We start from the raw sequence: 21,408 nt of genomic DNA on the forward strand, positions 1-21,408 counted from the left end.
CCCCAAATTACATTTTTTTGAATGATTTGGGATTTTAAATCATGAGATGAAATATATATCCAAACATTAATTTCATTTCATAATTTCAAATTATGATTTCAAACCACATGTCTAAACGCCTACTGAAAGCATCCAACGAGCAATACCAGTATCTCTTTGAATCCTCGGTACCCCACTACTCTCGCCTACAAGTCCTTTCCCTTTAAAAAGCCCACGAGCAACAATGACTCGACACATAAAGCAACCCCATTTCAGGCCCCTTTAACACACCCTCTCCATTCCGTAAATTCATAGTCCTTTGTTGATTTAACAAAAACAAATAAAAACACTCCAACTTTGAACTCTCAGTAGCAGTCCATTGTGAGGTCAATCTCCAAGATTCTACAGGCATCTTTACTCATACTCCCCAAAATGGAAGTAAGCACTTCCTGGTTAATTTCTCTTTCTTGTGGTTGACTACGTTTTATTTGTCATTCTGATTTGTGGGATTTTTTTTTTTTTTTTTTTGTGTGTGTGTTTATAGGAGAGCAATTACTACTTGATGAATAGGAGCCACATTCCAGCATTTGGTAGCTGGGAATCATGTAACACAGATGAATTCCCAGTTCCTTTCACACAGTGCTTTGAATCTGCTAGGCAAGTTGACCTTCTTCGTTACAGTTACTCTGAAGACCGTGATTTGTACGTGGCCGGAGATCTCTACCAGAATGATATTCTCACTCCTGCTATGATTGTCGTTCCTCGTCGTAAGGTAATTATTATTATCAGACGCATAATTAGAGTTTAAAGTTTATGAATTCGAGATTTTAGTTAATGTTACTGAGTTTTAAACTAATAATTTACGTATATTAATTGAATTTCTTAAAACAAATAGTTACAAAGTTTGGACCTAAGTTACTTTAAATACTAGCTCCGCTCCCTGTTATTATTTCTGTAAGCCTCTATTGTCCTTTACCTTCATTTAAGACTTGTATTAAAGATAGAACAGTTTTTGGTGTGTTAAGAGTAAATAGAGAGTTGAATAGGAGGCAGAACATGTGAAAGCATTCAATGATTTTGGTTTTACTAATGCTTGTCTTCTCTTCCTAAAAAATGTAGCACTCTCTGAATTTAATTAAGGCACCACCTTCTTGTCCTAAATTTAATCACTTTTTTTGCAAGCAACAATTAATGGACTTGCTGAACTGACCATTGAGATGTGACCCTTCAAAAAAAAAGTTTTAACTTGCATCATGTGGATTTTTTTAACACAGAGAAGAAAAAGTAATGAAGCAGTTGGAAAAGAAGGAAGAAAGGAAGGGTGGGTGGTGTGCAACTATGAATATGATGAAGTGAAAAAAGCAGTAAGCGCTGTTCCACCATCTCCACCCCCACCTAAAATGGCAGCTAACGCTGTAGATGAAGATCTCTACAAGATTTCCCCTCAACTGCTCTACGCTAAGCCTGAAAGAGTATGTCAATTCCTTATATGTTTATTTATAAAGAAAAACAAAAGTTGAATCCTACATAATTATCTAAGGGGCCGTTTAGTTCACGGAATAAGGTGTGATATCTCAGGATTAAGTTTGTGATTAAATTTATATTTTATTTGCGTGAAAATATAAATTTATATTTTCAAGCAAACAAAGTATAAATTTATAGCCTGGTTGGCCAAACTTATTTTTCTCTAAAAGTATTTTTTTTTTTTTTAATAAGTGCTTATTTTAAAGAAGTGAGGTTGATCAAGCTTTTGAGAGAAAATAAGTGTTTCTGGGGAGTAGCAAAAGTAGTTTTTTCAGAAGCTAAACAAAATAGCTTCAGCTCAAAAGTACTTTTGAAAAAAATACACTTCAAAGCATTTTTTAAAAGCTTGGTCAAACACAAATTGCCACTCAAAAGTACTTTTAAATTAATTGCCAAACACAAACTGTTTTTGACAAAAATACTTTTTTTTATAAGCACTTTTGAAAAAAAATACTTTTCAAAATAAACTGATTTTAGAAGTTTGGCCAAACAGGCTATTAATTTCAAATTTAATCTTGGATATCCACCTTATCCTATCAAACTGTAGGATAAATTGGTTCAAGAGTTATAATTTCAGGACTATAATCCCTAGATAAAATTGTGGGATAACTTTTTTTTTATTTTTTTAATCCCTGAATAACTTAGTCCGTGATGAAACGACCCCTTAAGAATATATTACTAGTATATAATTACTTAGTATGTGATACCTCTAGACTTTCTTGTGCTAAACTTTTTGGTTAATTTGTCAACCCTTTGCAGAAAGGCATTAGGGGATTCTTTTCAATGTGCCTACCGCCAACTTGTGCTTCTTGATCCTGAGATGGAGCTCAAATCTTTTAAACAAGAGAAAATTTAGGACTCATATTGAATAATAGTTTCTTGTCTATACTATAGAAAGTATCACTCTAGAGTAAGAGATGTTTGAATTATTTTCTTGGGTTTTTAGCAGTAAAAGTGGCCCATAACAGAGTAACAGACAGAGTTTGGCCAGCCCAAGAAGATAATAATTAGCTATCATTATCTTATGATGATAACTACGAAGCCTTCTGATCTAGTCACTACTCTATTGCCAGTATTTTCTTTCTTGGATGTATTTCGATGTCTTACTCCCACTGCTGCACTAGTACTCCTCTTGTATACCTTAAAAAATGTCATGGAAGAGTCGATATTGAAGGTTGGGATTAAAAAGGCTAAAATTACTTTATGAGAAAAAGTGAAGGCTCCCTCGTGTCTTCATTATGCTGCCTTCTGCCTTTTCCTTCTTTATTCTTCTGTGTTTTTGTCTTCTCCAGAGACCTTCATTTTGTCAGGAAAAATAGTAATAATAAATAAAGCAGGAGCCTTAATTGACAAACTAAAAGTGACAATTAACCCGATATGCTTTTAGAGAGAAGGTACCCTTAAAGCAAAAAAGGAGAAGGTACCCGATATTCATTTTTTCCAATTCCTAACATCATAGAAAAGGTTACCTCCTTCAACATCGTAGCAATATGCGATATGTGCTCCTGTTTATTGCAACAATTAAGTTCCCGTAGTTTAATATTTTCTCGTTTCATTATATGTGATGCTTTCTTTTTCGGCCATAAAATGTTAAGTTTTATAACCACACAAATATCATGTCGTGTTGAAGATCACAAGTTTCGATTTAGTTTCCATTTCTTAATCCCTGTATCCATTCAGAAGGTTCAAATAAAATATAAGGGAGGGAGTATTTTATTAACAAGGGATTCTAAGTTGGAAAAACTGAGAACGAGAGAAGCTCATGGCTTGTGTATGATAAAGCTTGAATATCGATTTACATTTACTAGACTAGAGGTAATTCTAAACGTCTCCATTCTAGAAGTAGAGGTAGGAAACGAATAGTACTGCTTAATGAAGCTACCAAATGATAGTTAAGAGTGTCTTATGTGCTAGTCGGATGGTGTCAGTCTTCAGTTGAGTTAACTGTTGTTGCATTTGTTGGCCCAAGGATTTCATATCTCAAAGTATTGATGATTAGAAATCTGTTTGAAGATTTATTCAAGTAAATACTATTTAGATAATTATCTCTAAAGAAAGAATGTGAGAGAAAAGAAAAAATTTATAACGTCCAAGCTAAATATTTCAGTCGAGTAGTCAAAATGTGTCTAAACCAAGTAAAGCTAGAGATTTTCGTGATTGACGCTTGCCTGTTTGGGCCGAGGGCCAAGGGCCTCTCCATTCAAGAGAAGGGAAATAAGGCCATTAAACGGAAAATTTGCCATTTTTTTGTGCGGATTGTCCTTCAAAAGCACTAGTCTTTAATTTTTGTCCCTCAAATTGGTGGTCTTTAATTTTTGTCCTTCGCCTAATACCCTAAGGTTCTGGGTTTGAATCCCAGCCCAGTAAAAAAAAAAAAAAAGAAGGAATTTCGCAAGGCAGGGATTTGGATCCGCAGGCAGAATTTTGATGCAAAACTCTATCCGCAGGCAGAATTTTGCATGCAAAACTCTACCGGCAGGCAGAATTTTGCATGCAAAACTCTACCCGCGGGTAAAGTTTTGCAAAACTGTCTTCAAAATTCTGCATTACGAATCCAAACTCTACTTTGCAATTTTTTTTAAATTTTTGATTGAATGGGGGTTCGAACCCGAAATCAAGGGATTTTTAGCGAAGGGCAAAAGTTAAATATTTCAAATTTGAGGGGGAAAAAAATTAAAGACCACCCCAAAATAAGGGCATTCGTGTGAATTGCCCTAAATTTGCCCACCACTTTGCTTGGGATATTAACACATTCATGGGTGATTTACATTAATGGCTTTGAAAATGAGTGATCTTGAACTCTTGACCCCGTGTACCCTATGAGAAAATTTCAAGTTTAACAAGTTATTCTCCGTGTGAAACACGTTTGACTTTTGACCTTGAAGGTTTATCCGTGAGCCAAGCGGGGCAAAAAATTGAAGACCACCCATTTTCGAGGTCATTGAGTGCATTTCCTGGCTATATGCACCCCCAGCAAATATTGACATCTTTTTTGTCAAAGAATATATTTAGCAACTGAAGTGGTGAGGACTTGTTTAAGTAAAACATTACGCCTAGAAAACTCCTCTACGAGACGTGTATATCACGTTGCATATTAGTGTATACCATGCACCGATTTTCATGAACGTCAATGCAACATATGTAAAGCACGTTGTGTATCGCTTATATCACTATGTATCACCCACATATAGGATTTACAAATAATACATGATATAGACATATATATAATGTGATATACATAGATATACAGGAGGATATACACACGATACAATAGCGATATACAGATTTGTACAATTTTACTCTATCAATTTTGTTAAATTGTTGTTGAGTAGATGTTGGTTCAATGATAGATTATGAGCTTACATTGATGATTTGACAAACAATGTACCCAATGAACACCAAGGGAGACATAAGAAAGGATTCGTTGGTGAATCAGATATCGAAACAGATTTCCAAAGGATCATTAAAGCAGTCATATTAACAAAGGAACTGATCCTTACTATCACACAATTGGAGACTGAAAAGCTATTTCATGCTGACGTTAGAGAAGACGAAATATTGTCTGATTCTTATTGCATGAAGGGTTGGATTTCACGTTATGGTAATATTTTCATAAAGCACCATAAGTTGATCAACGTGGGATTAGCATTGAAGTAGAAGACTTTGCCGATGCGCCAAAAAAAAAAAAAAAAAAGGAGGAAGATCCAAGTCAAACAAAGTTTGGTTTTCATGTACAATTATGAAACCAAAACTTGGTTGGATTCAACTATTCAAGGGCAGCAACTACTTCTATATAAACACAACACGAACAAGCTTTGGAGCTTATCCACAACCACAAATCACAACATTCCAATGAAATGCTTAGTGAGCCCAGTCAACGCTTTGTCTTAAGAGAGTCAACTTCAAGTGGACGAAGAATCAGAGCTTAACAAGATATATCATTAAATTCTTTAGTTTGTTTAGGTTAGGTTCTATTGTGGTTCCAACTATTTATCTCTGTAAGTATAGTGTAATAGGTGTTCGTTGGTTGTCATAGGCGGATTAAGGAATAGGTTCTTAGGTTAACTGTAACTTTTACAAGGCTCCTGATTTAGTAGAGAGATTTGGCTAAATCCTATGAGAGAGAGGTCGTGGTTTTTGACTCCCTTGATCAAGGAGTTTTTCAGGTTTTCTTATGTTGATTTATATTCTGCTTCACCTTCTTACGCAAATTACTCGAAGCACTCCTTAGAGTGCATATAAATAGCCTGATCCTAACAACTGTTCACAAGACTTGCATGTGCTCCGTATAATTGTGATGTTCTTGTCATGCAAAGGTTGGTTGAAAAGATTTTCTCACTACGTCTATCTTCTCCAACGATTAAAATTAACACTCTTTCGGAATTAATATGAATAGTAAAAATTACATTTATCTTGTTTGATCATATATCTACGCCTTAGAATAAATAAAAAATAGTTTAGGGGTTGAGTATTCAGAACAAACACCAAGTGCTTAACTTATTGCCCTAACTAATTTTCCACCAGAGAAACTTGGACCAGTTTGGATCATAATCTATTCAGACTCAACGATGTTTAATTTTCCATACTTAATTTCATCTACGAATTGGATTGAAAAGACATACAAGAGTATGCCAGGCTACTTGGACTTAATTTTAAGATTGGAGAACAAAATCACATCAGGGATAAAAGCAGGAGCAAAAAATGGAAAGTTATACCACTGAGTCTATATTTGTAAGAATATAAAAAATAGAGAAAAAAGCTAAAGACTAGCGCTTTAAAGGGATACCTGATGAAATTATTTGGATGTCACACCAAGACAGAAGGAGCAGATCGACACCCGATCCCTTAAACTTACCAACGAGCGACCCAATCTTGACATGACGTGATAAACATAATTTTACATGTTAAGAAGAAAATGATATCATTCGTAAAACCTTTATATCATTTCATAAATATCAAATAACCCAAAATAGTTAATATTCCATACATGTTATGCGAGACTTTAGTGACAAAAGGAAATAAACTAGACCCAGCCTGACTACAAGAATGCCAATGATAAGTCGTCGCACCATAATGCATGTTCCTTCGACATGAAGTTTTCTAGCATATAGTCTCAACCAAGGAAAGCTCTCTTATCGTCCAAATCAATACTAGTTATTAATTTCACACATTTGACCTTTTTGTAAAATACCCTCTCTGCTATCTAAGCATATTAGGCTCATAAACATGAAGTTTAAATCTAACCTTGAAAGCCAACTAACTCATTTCATCATAAGCACATAAACGTTTAACATAATTCATTTGAAAATCATAACATCAAATTTATACATAATCATAACTTGAAAACATTATAAAACGTTCATATGATGTATGGACATAGCATTATCAACAATACATGGATAATTCATAATTATTTGTCTCCACATTCATACACTGACATATATTTAAAGTCATTTTAGACATTTAAACTAATTCTTGGAAGATATGAACTTCGAAAAGTATTCTATGAAAGAATAAAACTGAATACGCACTGATTTGGGGGTGGGTATAAAAATAAAAAAGCTGAAAATCCGGATCGAATTGAATTAATTCGGTTCTTCAATTTTTTTATTTTTTATTTATTTTTTATTCTTCAGTTCAATTTTAATATTTTTTTTAAAAAAAATTCGATATTGGTTAGGTTCTCGATTTTAAGGTCCTGATCGTTCGGTTAATCGAAGAATCGATTTTTTTTTAACAAAACATCGATTTCCTTTTGCTGCTCGTATTTATAGCCTACCATAATTATAAGGTGAAAGTATGAATTTCAAGAGTACGTGACTGTTCAGGCATTACTAGAATATTTTAAATAAGAAAATAATGGGGCAGTCCATTGTATAGACAAATATCTAAGTTTTTGTCCTTCAAATTAAAAGTAAAAGAGTTCAGTCAAAATAATGCTTATGGAAAATTTATTATTCAGTAACAAAAAATTTATACAATTAAGGGGTTAACTTAGGTGTAATTCAAACTTGGATACCGTATGAGGTGCCCATGTTAAGTAATTAGCAGAGGAACTTTTAGAATTCATTGATCAGTTTTAAGGTAATTGGTCAAGTTTCTTATATCCTGGATTCTATATGGGAAAGTAATGAATAAGATTCAATGAGGGAATCTCTTTTTCTTAATTTATCTCGTGATTGAGGGAGAGCGTGAAGTAGGGATGTCGATGGTTTTGCAAAAATCGATTATAACCGACTGAATCGAATCTAACTGAACCAATTAGTAGGTTTATTCATAGAAAATCGTAGGTTTTAATGTATAGATATAACCGTTCCGAATTATAGGTTAGATTTTTATTTTTATAAGAAGTAACAAAAAAATCCCGGAACAAACCGTATATATTTATATATGCTTATTATATATTAAATTTTTATGTTTTATGCTTTTTTTTAAAAAAAATAAAGTATAAAATATTTCACTCTTAGCATTGAGCCTTGGGTGGAACCAATAATACATACGCAAGTAAGGGTGGGCATTCGGGCCATCGGATTGGATATGAAATTTTCGGTTTGGATATTCGGTTTTCGGATTGAAGATATTACAGTCCAAATCCAATCCAAATAAGTTCGGATTGGATTGGATATTTTAAGTTCGGTTTCGGATTATTCGGTTTGGATATTTGAATTTTCAGATTTGACTCTTGAGACTTAAGGCAAACTTATTAGGAACGAAATTCATGTGTTAGTTCCACATAGATAAATCTAAATCTTAATTGCTCAGTAAAAAAAGTCTTCCAGTTCAAATTAGGATTAACAAATCTAAGTCATGTCCAACATAGTAAATCCATACCAAATAAAAGCATTCTGGAAAAGTGGAAATGAACAAAATAAAATCTAAGTAGTCATCTGGAAAAATAACAAAGAACTCTGTTGTGGGTGACACTAACGTGAGACTTTTGAGACTTGAGAAGTAAGAAAACCCTATATTATATTTGATTTAGTAGGAAATTGTATACTGGATTTAATATTTTAATGGGTAGGGCCTTAGGTACTAATCTATTGGACCTTTAGAAACTAGACTTATTTGTACTGGACACATATGATATAGGTAGGGCTAGATAAAAGATATAAAAATTTTGAATTTTCGGATATCCAAAAATCCATAGCACTAAATCCATATCCAATCCAAAATCCATAAATTTTAAAAATAAAATCCAAAGTCCAATCCATAATCCGAATATTCAAACCAAATATTTAACAAGTTCGGATTTCGATTTGGATTTCGGGTTGGCCCAAATTGTGCCCACCCCTATACTTAAGGCCTCAACCTACTTTATTATAGAATGTACTAAGAGCCTGTTTGGATTGACTTATAAGTTGTTTTTAGTTTTTTTGAGTGTTTGGCTGGCCAGCTTAAAGTTATTTTGTGCATAAAATAAGCTCAAAAAAATAATTAGACCCATTTGGCTTAACTTATCTAAAGCAGTTTATAAACTGAAAATAGCTTATAAGCTAAAAAAAATAAGTTAGCCTATCCTAACTTTTTTTTTTTGGCTTATAAGCTGCTTTCAGCTTATAAGCTGCTTATTTTAAGCCCATCCAAACAGGCTCTAATACTACTTTTGAAAGTTAAAACTAATAAGTCCTTCAATAACTAAGTGTTTTCAGCTAGTATTTTTCCTTTTGTGAAGTTTGTTCACTTTTGATGAATGTTTAATCTCGTTTCAGATTTATCTCATCTTAATTTATTTTGAACTTTGATTTAGTGTAGAACTGCATGATGATCAATTATTTTTTGAAAAAAATGAGTGAACGTGAGTTTGACACTCGAAATAATTTCAATATTTATTGTGGGCAAATGGGGAAGGGGATTACAATGTGGGGATTCGAATCTTCACCAATAAGTTAAAAATTCAGGTAGCCAATCAATTGAGCTACCAAGATCCCTACCATATGCCGATAATATTGTTTTGATATTTTGCAATTTTAACGTGTTATACTTCTTTCATTGCTCATGAACCGTTTTAGGAACCCATCACCAAGTTTATGAGGTTTATAATAAAAGTGATATTTCTTCTTCATTATTGTTGTTTTGTATGTCAAAACACGTCTCTAAATTGTTTGTCGAGCAGTTTAGGTGACGTTTTCAAAAAATAAAAAATTAACCGAATCGTACCGGAACCGACGATTAACCAAAATGATAGGAACGGTTTTGAAAATCAAATTTTGGTTATACATATCATAGTAACTGAAAAAATGATATGGTATAAAATTTTCAAAATAACCGCCCGAATCGAATCATTGACACCCCTAGCATTAGGGGGTGTCAATGGTTTTCATAAAACCGACTTAACCGAACGAACCGATTTTTAGTTTTTTTTTTTTTTTTAAAATAAAACCGACGGTTTTATATAAATTTATAACCGTACCGAATAATTAGGTTGGTTTTTAAATTTATAAAAATAAACTGAAAAAAATACCGAACCGTACCAAATAAGTTTATATGTGTAAAATATATTCTATATATTAAATTTAATTATAATAAAATATTAAAAATTTTGCCAGGTTCGGGATGATGAAAAAGACTACAAGCCGGCAACATAATTAACACCTAAAGTCCCAACGCTGAAACCTATTATACTACTTCTATTGAAATTAAATTAGTTTTAGCATCTCGAGTACTAACTAGCTTGTAAGCTACAATGTATTTCAACGATCTTGGATAGAAAGCTACAAAGTATTATATATCTTTCTTCTCGTATGATTTTAAATTTATCTTGTTGGATACTTAATCTTAATAGACTCCGTTCTTGAGTCTCATTTTGATTGATTCCCCACCCCCTCATATGATCTAAATTATATTTTTTCTTTGCTTAACATTGTTTTACACTATCATAAAATAGTGGGATCAATCTTTATTCTTGTCATCTTTCATATTTTTCTTAATTCATCACCCATTAAGTAGTAAAAATATCTATAGAGTTTTTGGCAAAGTCTTGTGCATGATATCGTGTTTAAGTTTTAGTAGTGAATAGTGAAAATGACAAGAACGTGGGCCGTCTTAGCTCAGCTGGTAGAGCGCATGGCTTTTAACCATGTGGTCGTGGGTTCGATTCCCACAGACGGCGTTAAACTCAATTGTTTTCCAATTTTGTGTCTGATATTTTTCCTACGCAATTAGCTACTCCACCCACCCCCCTCAAAATATCGTAATCCCCTCGATTGGTCATTTCATCCATGGCGTTTCTCTCAGTCCCCAACATTTTCTCTTTGGCTGGTCCTTCAATTCCATCTCGTTGCTCGACTCCATCAGCATATCAGTATTCATTGCAGCTGAAGTCATCCAGCAGACTAAACCTCCCCGCATTATGCACCAGTTACGAAGTCGGCGCAGCATTTTTGGCCGAGGAATTCGGTGCTCAAAATGGAAGACCTGAAAATCCTGGACCTGAAAGTGGCAATTTTGATAGCTCTCAGTATGAAGTTATTCTTAAAGGCGGTGAACAAGTTACCTCCGTTCTTGAAGAAATGGCCAAGCTAGTATGTAAATTCCCCCCTTGTTCTATTCTTCCTTTTTTCACTTTCTTTCGTTCTTTTTTTAGTATTGTTGATCCCTGGATAACTTAAACCCTAAACCCTCTTGGTTGGATAGTGGGAACTATTATGTATAGGTGTTCATCGAATTGTTAAATATTAGAAGTAGCAGAGTGAATGTGCTGAATATCTGCTACCCCTAGGAATCCTCTGTGTTTACCCCTAATCTGTGACTTAGTAATAATTCTATTTGTTTAGTGGTTCAAGGACACGCAGATTAAAATGACCAAACGATGATCCTGTTAATGCTAATTTGCTAAATAATAACAGTAACAGATTAATAAGCAAAATGAATAAAATAGGGTAAGGGATTCTTATTCAAGTGTCCCCGGGGTTGTTGTCTGGCAACTGATGCACTCTGGATCCAAATTGAATCGAAAGTAGCAATTTAAACTAGCCTAAAGAGTAAATGAGGTAGAATTACTCTTGACAGCCAAGTCTAAGAACCCTAGATTGGGATTCAGTTGAAGAAGAAGAGAGAAAGGAGTATTATTTCATAGAAAAATCTGATTGAGTGCTTTTACAATTGATGAAACTACACTTTAAAGCCTAATGAGGTTTTGGTTAACTAACTTTGTGACAGCTCATACCCATGTGCAGTGCACATGACTGTAACTAACACTACTAACCACCTCACTAATCAACTCCTAATTACAGCTAAGCAATTACAAGAAATGTAGTCAATTAAAATGAATTGCAACTAATAGAAATGACATGCACAAATTCTGGATCATATCAATACTCCCCCCCCGAGATGATCCTTGTCCTCAAGGATCAAAGTGTGGAAATTGCTGTTGGAATGAGTCAAAATCTTCCCAAGTACTATCTTCCTGAGCTGAGTTAAGCCATTTGATGAGGAGTTGAGGGACAACCTTGCCGTGCTTTTGAACTAGCCTTCTATCTAGGATTGCCTCAGGATACGGTAAAACAGGACCAACTTGAGATTGAACCACTGGTAGGGTAATTGAGACAGGCTGAGAATCCAGCTTCTTCTTGAGTTTAGAAATATGGAAAGTAGGGTGGATTTTTGAACCAGTAGGAAGAGCTAAGGTATAGGCAACAACACCAACTCTTGCAGTAATTTGAAAAGGTCCAAAGAATTTAGCAGAGAGCTTTTGGTGAGCATGAGGCTTCAATGATAGCTGTCTGTAGGGTTGTAGCTTGACATAGACCCAATCCCCAACTGCATAAGTTCTATCAGTCCTTCCTTTATCAGACTGAGACTTCATCCTACTCTGAGCTCTTGTTAAATGTAGTTTAAGAGCCCTCAATGTAGCTTCCCTGGCCTGCAAATTTCTATCCACAATATCTAATTGAGAATCAAAGGGCAAGTAAGGTAGTAATGGAGGTGGTGGGTGACCATACACTGCTTCATAAGGGGACATGTTAATGGAGGAGTGGTGAGTGGTGTTGTACAATGGGGCCACTCCTTAGGCTTCTCACAAGTCATACACCTAAGATAACAGTCTAAGCATCTGTTAACAACTTCTGTGTGACCATCAGTTTGTGGATGATATGCAGTAGAAGTTAACAATGAAACCTTTTGTAACTTGAAGAGTTCCCTCCAAAACTTACTAGTAAATACTGCATCTTTGTGAGAAACAATGGATTTAGGCATGCCATGCAATCTAAATACTTCATTCATGAACACCTGAGCTACATCCAAGGCAGTATAGTGGTGTTTTAGGGCAATAAAATAAGCAATTTTGCTCAACCTGTCAACCACAACAAAGATGACCTCCTTCCCTGCAACTTTAGGTAGGCCCTCTATAAAGTCCATTGAAATGTCTTGCCAAACCTTATCAGGGATAGGCAAGGGTTGAAGCAACCCTGGATGTGCTACATTTTCATTTTTGCACTTTTGACAAACATCACAGTTCCTTACATAAGAGTACACATGTTGCTTCATTTTTTTCCAATAAAAATCCTGTTGTAACCTTTGAGAGTAGCAATTATACCTGAATGTCCACCCATGGGGGAGTCATGATAGAAGGCAACTATTTTTTCTCTCAAAGCATTATCAGCACCTACCAGCATCCTTCCCTTTCTGCTTAGAATGCCAGAATGGTATTTATAGTGAGGCTTGTGACCTGAACCAGACTGGATTGTCTGAATCAGCTGATGCAGACTTGGATCTTGAATCCAAGAAGTCTTGACAGCATCCAACAGATCAGCATGAACTCCAGCGATGCTGAAAGCTGTATAGAATCCTGCTTCCTGTATAAGGCATCAACAACAATGTTTTCTTTATCCTTCTAATAGTCAATGGTGTAGTCATAACCTAGTAACTTTTTTTTGTTTGTTTTTTTTTTGTTTTTTTTTTTTTGTTTTTGTTTTGAAAATGTAACATCATAACCTAGTAACTTGACCAACCACTTTTGCTGACTAGGGGTGGTGATTCTCATGGTTCTGAAGTCATGGATACCATTCGTTGCATGGACTGACACATGAGGTAGTATGGATCCCTCAGAATCAGTTTCTAGTCCTTTGATCAATCATGGATAAGCACTCAGCAGGGTCCAATGAGACTTCTCCTAATTCAGTAATTTCTTCACCCTCCTCTACTTCCATAGAAAACAGTTGTCTCTTCTTTTTACAAATGCGTCCAAAACTGTACTTCTCATCACAGTTGAAGCACAATCCCTTGCTTCTCCTTTCATCCATTTCAGCAGTTGTCAAGTTTTTCGCATTTCTATAGGGTGGTTTGGGACCTAGACTTGCACTAGACTGATGTTTGAGGGCTGTATTGTTGGGTTTAACATGTAGGTTTTGGTTCTGGTTTTGGGAAAAAGAAGAACTAGCAGGGTAAGATGGTTTAGAACTAGCAGGGTAAGATGGTTTAGCATTTGAGAACCTTAGTGTATTTTTGGGGTTGGGGTTAGGTAACATACCTGTAAAAAGTTGTTGTTGGACAGCAATGGTTTGTTCCTGGATTTTAGCCAAGCTAACAGCCTTAGCTAGAGTTCTTGGCCCTAACATCTTGACAGTAAGGCCAATTTCTGGTTTCAAGCCTCTTACAAAGCAACTAGCAACATACTCCTCAGATAGCTCAACTCTTGTTAGCAATTCATCAAAAACATCTACATACTCCTGAACTGAACCTAACTGTTTAAGTTCTTTGAAATCTCCCATTGGATCATCAAATAATTCTTCCCCAAACCTAGCATACAAACATCCCACATATTCCCCCCATCTAGGCCAATCTCTAGTTAGTCTACTTTTCATATATGACTGATGCCATTGCAAGGCTCTCCCTTCTAGTCTACAGGATGCCATTTTTACTTTATCACCCTCTTCTATCTCTTCCACATCAAAAAATTGATCACACTTATACAACCAATCTTTCAAATACTGGCCATCAAATTTGGGAAATTCTAGTTGATACCTTCTACTAGAAGCAGTTTCATACTTTGCCTGTCTATGATTTCTCTCCTGTGCTTCATCATCAGTGACAGTTACTACTTCAGGGGCTGTGTGTCCATTGGTATTGTTTCCTCCATTGCCCAGTAACATCCTCTTGATTTCCTCCATAGCTTGAGCCACTCTTTCATCCACCAGACTACGCATATCAGCCACTGAAGTTACAACCCCATCCATGGAGTTTTTGAGAGAATCAACTTCTTTTCTTAATTCTTGCATTCGTGTGTTATGATCACCCATTTGTACAGGTCAGATGAGCAGTGCTCTGATACGAATGATGCACTCTGGATCCAAATTGAATCGAAAGTAGCAATTTAAACTAGCCTAAAGAGTAAATGAAGTAGAATTACTCTTGACAGCCAAGTCTAAGAACCCTGATTGGGATTCAGTTGAAGAAGAAGAGAGAAAGGAGTATTATTTCATAGAAAAATCTGATTGAATGCTTTTACAATTGATGAAACTACACTTTATAGCCTAATGAGGTTTTGGCGGCAAAGTTAGTTTTAACTAACTTTGTGATAGCTCATACCCATGTGCAGTGCACATGACTGTAACTAACACTACTAACCACCTCACTAATCAACTCCTAATTACAGCTAAGCAATTACAAAAAATGTAATGAATTAAAATAAATTACAACTAATAGAAATGACATGCACAAATTCTGGATCATATCAGCAACATCTCCGGGAAGTAGTAAACGTATGAACTGAAGAACTTAAGAGCTCGAACAACAATGGGGTCAAATAATAGCTTTAGTGATGAAAAATCAGATGGGATAAAATTGCGGGGAAGGGATACTTTTATAACCTAACCCTAGGTAACGTCATCCATATTACGCGCCTCTCTTGATAACCATTATCTGCATGACTCAACCGTTATGTACATGGTTGAGAGTCGTCAGGAACGACTCCTGGATTATTCGGGGATGGTTACGATTTGGACTCATCCTGACCGGCCAGCATCTTTATGCGAAACCCCATACCTCCGGAGCTGGACAGGCCCATCCCATGACTCTGATACTTCATGAGCTGTGATTGACATTACCAGCAGTATTCAAGTGCTGAGATCGGTGTCATCTTCACTGAGTGAAGTCGGAGCTATCTTCATCCTCTACATGTCACCTCTTTAACTAAACAACTGTCGAACTCGGGTTTTCCCCCATACACTCTGTATTGTCCTCTGAAGGGTGTGGATATTTCAACCGCACGTCTTAATTCTTGATAGCTAGCATCCCTAGAAACGAATCTTGTCCTATCTTCTAATTTGTGATGTCCAAACGGATAATGGTATGGATAGAAATATGAAAGTGATAACGTGATAGAACTTTTCCCATGTTTTTCATTCAAGTTGTTTACGAGGTTAGTTCAGTTGTCAGCTGGAGTAGTTATTCATCTATTCAATATTGTTTGCTTGATGCATTGCATGAAACAGTTGGAAGATACGAAGATGGATGAAGCATCTGAGGAGGTGGCAGTGCAATTGGCTGCACAAGGAGTGATTGGGAAGAGAGTTGACGAAATGGAGTCCGGGTTCATGATGGCCCTTGATTACATGATCCAAACTGCTGAAAAGGACCAGGATGACAAGGTAGTACTATTATTTGAGGTTCCTGATCTGTTTTTCTCTTTGTTTTCCTTGTTTTTTCCCCTTAAATAGTACTTTTGTTTGTGGAATCATGGTTTGACTTGATAGTATTTGTGATTTATGGGCTTACATTTCATTGTTTTTCCATGACCTATTCATTAATTAGTTTTTACTGTCGAGACATATGGTACATTTTGTGTGGTAAGATAGTTTTTGTGCTGCCTTTGGAGATAATTTAGAGCCTGTTATTTTAGGTGCTTTTAAGCACTTTTATAGTGTTTAGGTAAACAAAAAAAGTGCTTTTAAGCACTTGTTTTTAAGCTAAAATGACAAAAATAAGCCAAAAGCCATAAGCTAGAATTCCTAACTTATGGCTTTTGGCTTATAAGTCAAAAGCCATAAGCCCATCCAAACGGGCTCTTAGTAACAAATAGTTGTCCTTGATGGTCATTGTGTAGTGTTTGCCTAGTACAAGACGTAATGAAGTAAAAGGTGTCTCATTCAGAAGCTTATTGATACTGATTGTTCTAATACATAGTCAGGCTATGTGCATGATATGTTGCTTTCTCTCATTTTAGCGTTTTCGTCGTATAGGTAAATTTATTTCTTATTAAAAAAGATATTGGCAAGAGCATCAGGAATGAAGAAGTGATAATCAAAGAATTAAAGGGACAAAGGAAACCTTCTCCGTGATTGTCGGAAAAACAGAAATGCTATGTGATTTATATATCAAGTCAGATATGTGAACCATAATATTGTCTTTTTTTTGTTTCTTATTTTGTGCTCAGTCCATGTCCATTTGTTTCTTGTACAGTACTGCATTTATACAAGACATATTCTGGGTGGGTATGTAATAATTGAATTGTTTTCTTTTAGCGCAAATCACTCTTGGAAGTTATCAAGGAGACTGTATTATCCCATCTTACCAAGAAGTGCCCCCCTCATGTGAGTATGCTCAATGACTAAATTATTAGCAGCATTATTGCGCTAGTCTTTGTTTTGACATTGAGTTCGATTTTATATGTTCTTTAGGTTCAAGTGATAGGCCTGCTCTGCAGAACTCCCCAAAAAGAAAGCAGGCATGAATTGCTCAGGCGAGTAGCTGCCGGTGGTGGAGTATTTCAAAGTGAGAATGGCACAAAAGTCCATCTTCCTGGGGCAAATTTGAATGATATAGCTAACCAGGCGGATGATATTCTGGAGGTAGGCTCTTAATGTACATGCCTAGTCAGGAGACAATCAAGCTGTTGGCATCTAAGTAGATAATTTATTTGCATCAGTTTCATTTGGCTACAGGTCCCTTAGGACGCAGGTTATTAGAAACCACAAACTTTTACAGGGGATGGAACATTCTGATTGTAATGACCATCAGGCAATATGCAATATATTTAACACGTTTTGAAAAATGGTTAGGTCAACATTGTCACATAGTGATGTTAAACAACTTCTGCTCAGCCAACTTGGTCGGACAAATTGTATTGTTGATGCAAAAATGATATTTGGGTTTCAGTTGGAAACCTAACCTGCCAAAAATCACAATGAAATCATCTTGTTTGGACTTTAATTTGTCGTGTCATTCTCATGCACTTCAGAATTGTTAGTTTTCAGTCATCAATAATTGAAATAAATCCCTCAAATGTCAAATGGTTAGAGCTTTCCGTTAACTTTTTTGTATTACTCCCTTTTGGCTTCTGTTATGTGTGTTTCCAAATTCAATATATGTATATTCTTTATTCTTCGGAATCAGTTTTACCTTTTTCATGATTAAATATAACATCCATTTTATCATTTTTTAGAAGTAAATTTGATATTTGAAATTACACCGGAAGTAACATAGTGCATAGTAATAATTTAGTGTGATGCTCCATTTACTATTAGGTCTCGCTAGTAGCTTTCATGCTCATGCTCAAGAAGCATCTTATTCCATTATGAAAAAATGTATAAACTGTTTCATGCATGCTTATGTATATGCATTTTCCACTTTTTAGATTGGAAGCTACTAATAGTACTAAACCTAAAATTTGTAACATCATGTAATGTGATTTGTGAACCCTAAAAGTCATTTATCAGATCAACAGGATTTGAAGGAATCCTTTATACTAGTGTTCACTAATATAATACTGGATTGTGTTTGTTGCAGACAATGGAATCTCGTTCTGTTGTTCCTGACAGGAAGTTACTAGCAAGGTTAGTTTTAATCAGAGAAGAAGCTAGGAACATGATGGGAGGCGGAATACTTGACGAAAGAAATGATCGTGGCCTGAACACGCTTCCTGAATCAGAGGTTTGTTACTTCAAGCATAATATCCCGTGTCACATTTTAATTTGGTGAGACTGCCTTGCTGGAGGTTTCCTTTGTGTAGTTTATCTGTGAAAAATAAACCACCTGAATGGTCATTCTGCTGCTACTTCTGCTTTTATTTCTGACGTTAGCTATTTTATGGTCATGCAGGTGAACTTTTTAACTAAACTTGTTTCCCTAAGACCAGGGAAAACTGTACGCGAGATGATAAAAAACGTGATGCTAGGTAAAGAAGAAGGTGCAGACAGTTCGGATGATGAAGTTAGTGCTGCTGGTGGAATTGCAGGAGGGGTGAGATTTTGTTCTGAGATGATATCATTACTTTTTGTGAATTTGAAAAGCTGTACAACCAAAATTATTAGTTTGTATTATAATAATTTTCTTTTGTTCCCAGGCAAGTGTAAGTGGGCGAAAACCATTACCTGTGCGCCCTGGCATGTTTCTTGAGACAGTTACAAAGGTAAAGTTGTTAGTGCATAAGATTGTTGATATAGGACATAGTTTCTGGTTCGATCTCTGCAGTGTCTTAAGAAGAAGCATGAGATGATTATAATGTCTTGCTGCATCTTATTGTGACTTTGTAGGTGTTAGGTGGTATATATGGAGGAAATGTCTCTGGAGTCACAGCACAGCATCTTGAATGGGTACACTCTTGTTAATCTTTGTGTGGGGTAGCATCACCTTTAGAAAGTTGCTTTGCAAAATCTCTACTTTGCTAATCATTTTCTTAGGTAGAAGTATCTTAGGGGAATCTTCAATTGTGAAAGGTACTTGCGAGGTCTCCAAGTTTAAATTCCTTACCTTGCATGCCGTCTTTTAGTTTTTGATAATCAGTAATTATACTTGAGAGTAGACTTCCTAAAGTTTGGGAGTAGGAAGTTTTCTTCTCTCTATCGCAGATTGCTAAATGGCTGATTGTTTTTGACATCGTTTCTTGACAAGTAGCTAACCTATTGAATTTTAAACTGTGTTTCAGGTGCATCAGAACACACTTCAAATACTTCAAGAGATTGCATTCTAGTTTTTCCTTGCATTACTTTCCAGGAACTCCCAGAGACGAAAGCCGATTAATCCTGCCTACATATCTTGGAAGCTTGTGTAAATTTGGGGTGGGGGCGCTGGATTTTGCATCTTATACAGCAGTCTCGAGTCTTGTTTAGTTCACAAAGAATTTTAGAATACTTATGTATAGTTGTCATACGAACAGCAAGGAGTAGTTAGAAGGAAAAAAAGTAGAATTTGAAATAAAATTCTGAGACATCTACTGTTGGGAACACCTAAAGCAGAACACAAGTACCGAAGGTGTAGATGTTAAAAGACTTGACACAACGCAAGTAGTACTATCATAAGAAGTGAAAGTGGAAAGGAGAAAAGGTAAGTTAAGAGAAATAAAGAGCCAGCATGTTCTATATCCAAATCCATCTTTCAATGATAAAGCAAACATGGGTAGTATCATACTTTTAGCCAGCCCAATCACTAGCAATGATGATAAATTGGGACTCAAAATCAATCGAATCACAAAATTAAAGAAAAAGTGTGTGCTGGGAAACCCATGTGTGGTTTGGTCCTACCTGTCCTCTAATTCTCATCTCATGAACCTGTTCCGCACTCAAGACACCAGCAATGTTCCGATATTCAAGTTTGAAGTTTTTGGTATATGCCCCAAATGATGTTTAAAAATTGAAATCCATCTCTCCCATGCATCTGCTTTTTCCTAATAATCTATTTTATTTAGTTGAAGGAATATATCCTATAGTTTATATTGTGCTGAATGTTAAGGGAGTGGCCTAGTGGTCAATGAGTGGGGGCAACAACCTTGGGAACCAATGTTCGAATTCCAACAATTTTTTCCATTTGCGTGAACTTTGGTTTGTGCTTGGTGAGCAAGTACGCGATAGATTAGCCAACGAGCTCGCTCTAATACCATCATTATTAAGAAAACCTTGTATGTTATTTGCATTTATTTGATCAGCAATAACCACTTTAGATCAAATGTACAGTTGACTCATGTTTACTGCATAAAATTAAGAGAATATGAGCTACGTCACAACTAACCTATTGTTGATGCGTAGAGGGTTGGGGAGAGTGAGAGATTAATGGTCCGTGACTAACAGAGCTTATAAAAAGCAGGTGATCTTGATAAATTGCTGAAATTAGACTTGTTTTATTTATGGTTTGAACCTATTAATCCAAAAGTAAATATGACTTGCATAGTTATATTCTACTATATAAAATTATGTAACCGTCGTATGGTTCTATGGTTAGAGTAGCAGGAAAATGTGTGCCCTATTTGGATGTTGATATAACCAAAAAAAAATGAGATAACCCGTGATCTTCAAGTTGTAGAGTGCCCCATGGCAATAGTTGTTCTTCTAACTGGTAAAGTTGATGCCATGTGATCAGAAGGTCACGGATTTGAGAAAATGAAAATAGTCTTTTACGAAATGCGAGTAAGATACTACCTATAGGCCTTGAGGAGGTCCGGCCTTCCTCGAACTCCCCGCGCATAGCGAAAGCTTTCGCCAGATTTGGTTTTTGTTTTGTTTTGTTTTTTTGTTTTTTTTATTTTTTATCACACTGCCGTCCTTGTGAATAAAAGCACTGGAAATGGCCACGTGAGTGAGGTGCTTGTTTTTGTATAAATGCCATACAGCTTTCATTAAGAGAAGGTATGTCATGGGACACTTGCCAAGGAGAGGGCCTGGCAGGTTGCTTTTAGTTTAGGGAAGAGTCCGGAACCTAAATGACCCAATAAAAAACGAATTGAATCAAAATACCCCACGAAAAAAAATGTTACCAAAGTATCTTTAACGCATGTTTTTTATGCGTTATGTAAAAATGTGTTAACGTTGCTCGTTTACATCCGTTACCCGAGCTTTTAAAAAAATAAAAAAAAAAAGATTTTTTTTTTACATAACGTAGCATTTTGCTGCGCTATGCTAAGTGCTTATGCTCTAACTTTCACTTTTTTAGTTTTACTTCTAATATCCTATAGAATTTTGTTAAATTTAATATTCTAAA

General features: G+C 35.6%; 2 protein-coding genes and 1 non-coding gene across 4 annotated transcripts; all 3 read left to right on the forward strand.

The window, feature by feature from the left end:
* Positions 1 to 210: 210 nt before the first annotated feature.
* On the forward strand, positions 211 to 2,767 carry LOC132058375 (uncharacterized). The gene is made up of 4 exons (XM_059450903.1): positions 211 to 417; positions 524 to 751; positions 1,254 to 1,451; positions 2,263 to 2,767. The coding sequence occupies exons 1-4, from the start codon at positions 412 to 414 to the stop codon at positions 2,314 to 2,316; spliced, it is 486 nt and encodes a 161-aa protein (XP_059306886.1). The 5' UTR covers positions 211 to 411; the 3' UTR covers positions 2,317 to 2,767.
* Positions 2,768 to 10,539: 7,772 nt separating this feature from the next.
* Positions 10,540 to 10,612, forward strand: TRNAK-UUU (transfer RNA lysine (anticodon UUU)). The gene has a single exon. It is a non-coding gene; the product is annotated as a tRNA-Lys (tRNA).
* Positions 10,613 to 10,618: 6 nt separating this feature from the next.
* Positions 10,619 to 19,804, forward strand: LOC132056728 (protein PEP-RELATED DEVELOPMENT ARRESTED 1, chloroplastic). Of its 2 annotated transcripts, none has more exons than XM_059449044.1 (9): positions 10,619 to 11,024; positions 15,933 to 16,106; positions 16,962 to 17,030; positions 17,118 to 17,288; positions 18,226 to 18,369; positions 18,538 to 18,678; positions 18,782 to 18,847; positions 18,972 to 19,031; positions 19,364 to 19,804. In XM_059449044.1, the coding sequence occupies exons 1-9, from the start codon at positions 10,722 to 10,724 to the stop codon at positions 19,406 to 19,408; spliced, it is 1,173 nt and encodes a 390-aa protein (XP_059305027.1). In that variant the 5' UTR covers positions 10,619 to 10,721; the 3' UTR covers positions 19,409 to 19,804. The 2 variants fall into 2 exon arrangements, with proteins under 2 accessions (XP_059305027.1, XP_059305028.1); XM_059449045.1 differs by having other exon boundaries at positions 10,621 to 11,024; positions 15,933 to 16,088.
* Positions 19,805 to 21,408: the final 1,604 nt, after the last annotated feature.

Source organism: Lycium ferocissimum, chromosome 5 (genome assembly GCF_029784015.1).
Source record: "Lycium ferocissimum isolate CSIRO_LF1 chromosome 5, AGI_CSIRO_Lferr_CH_V1, whole genome shotgun sequence".
Lineage (NCBI taxonomy): Eukaryota > Viridiplantae > Streptophyta > Magnoliopsida > Solanales > Solanaceae > Lycium > Lycium ferocissimum.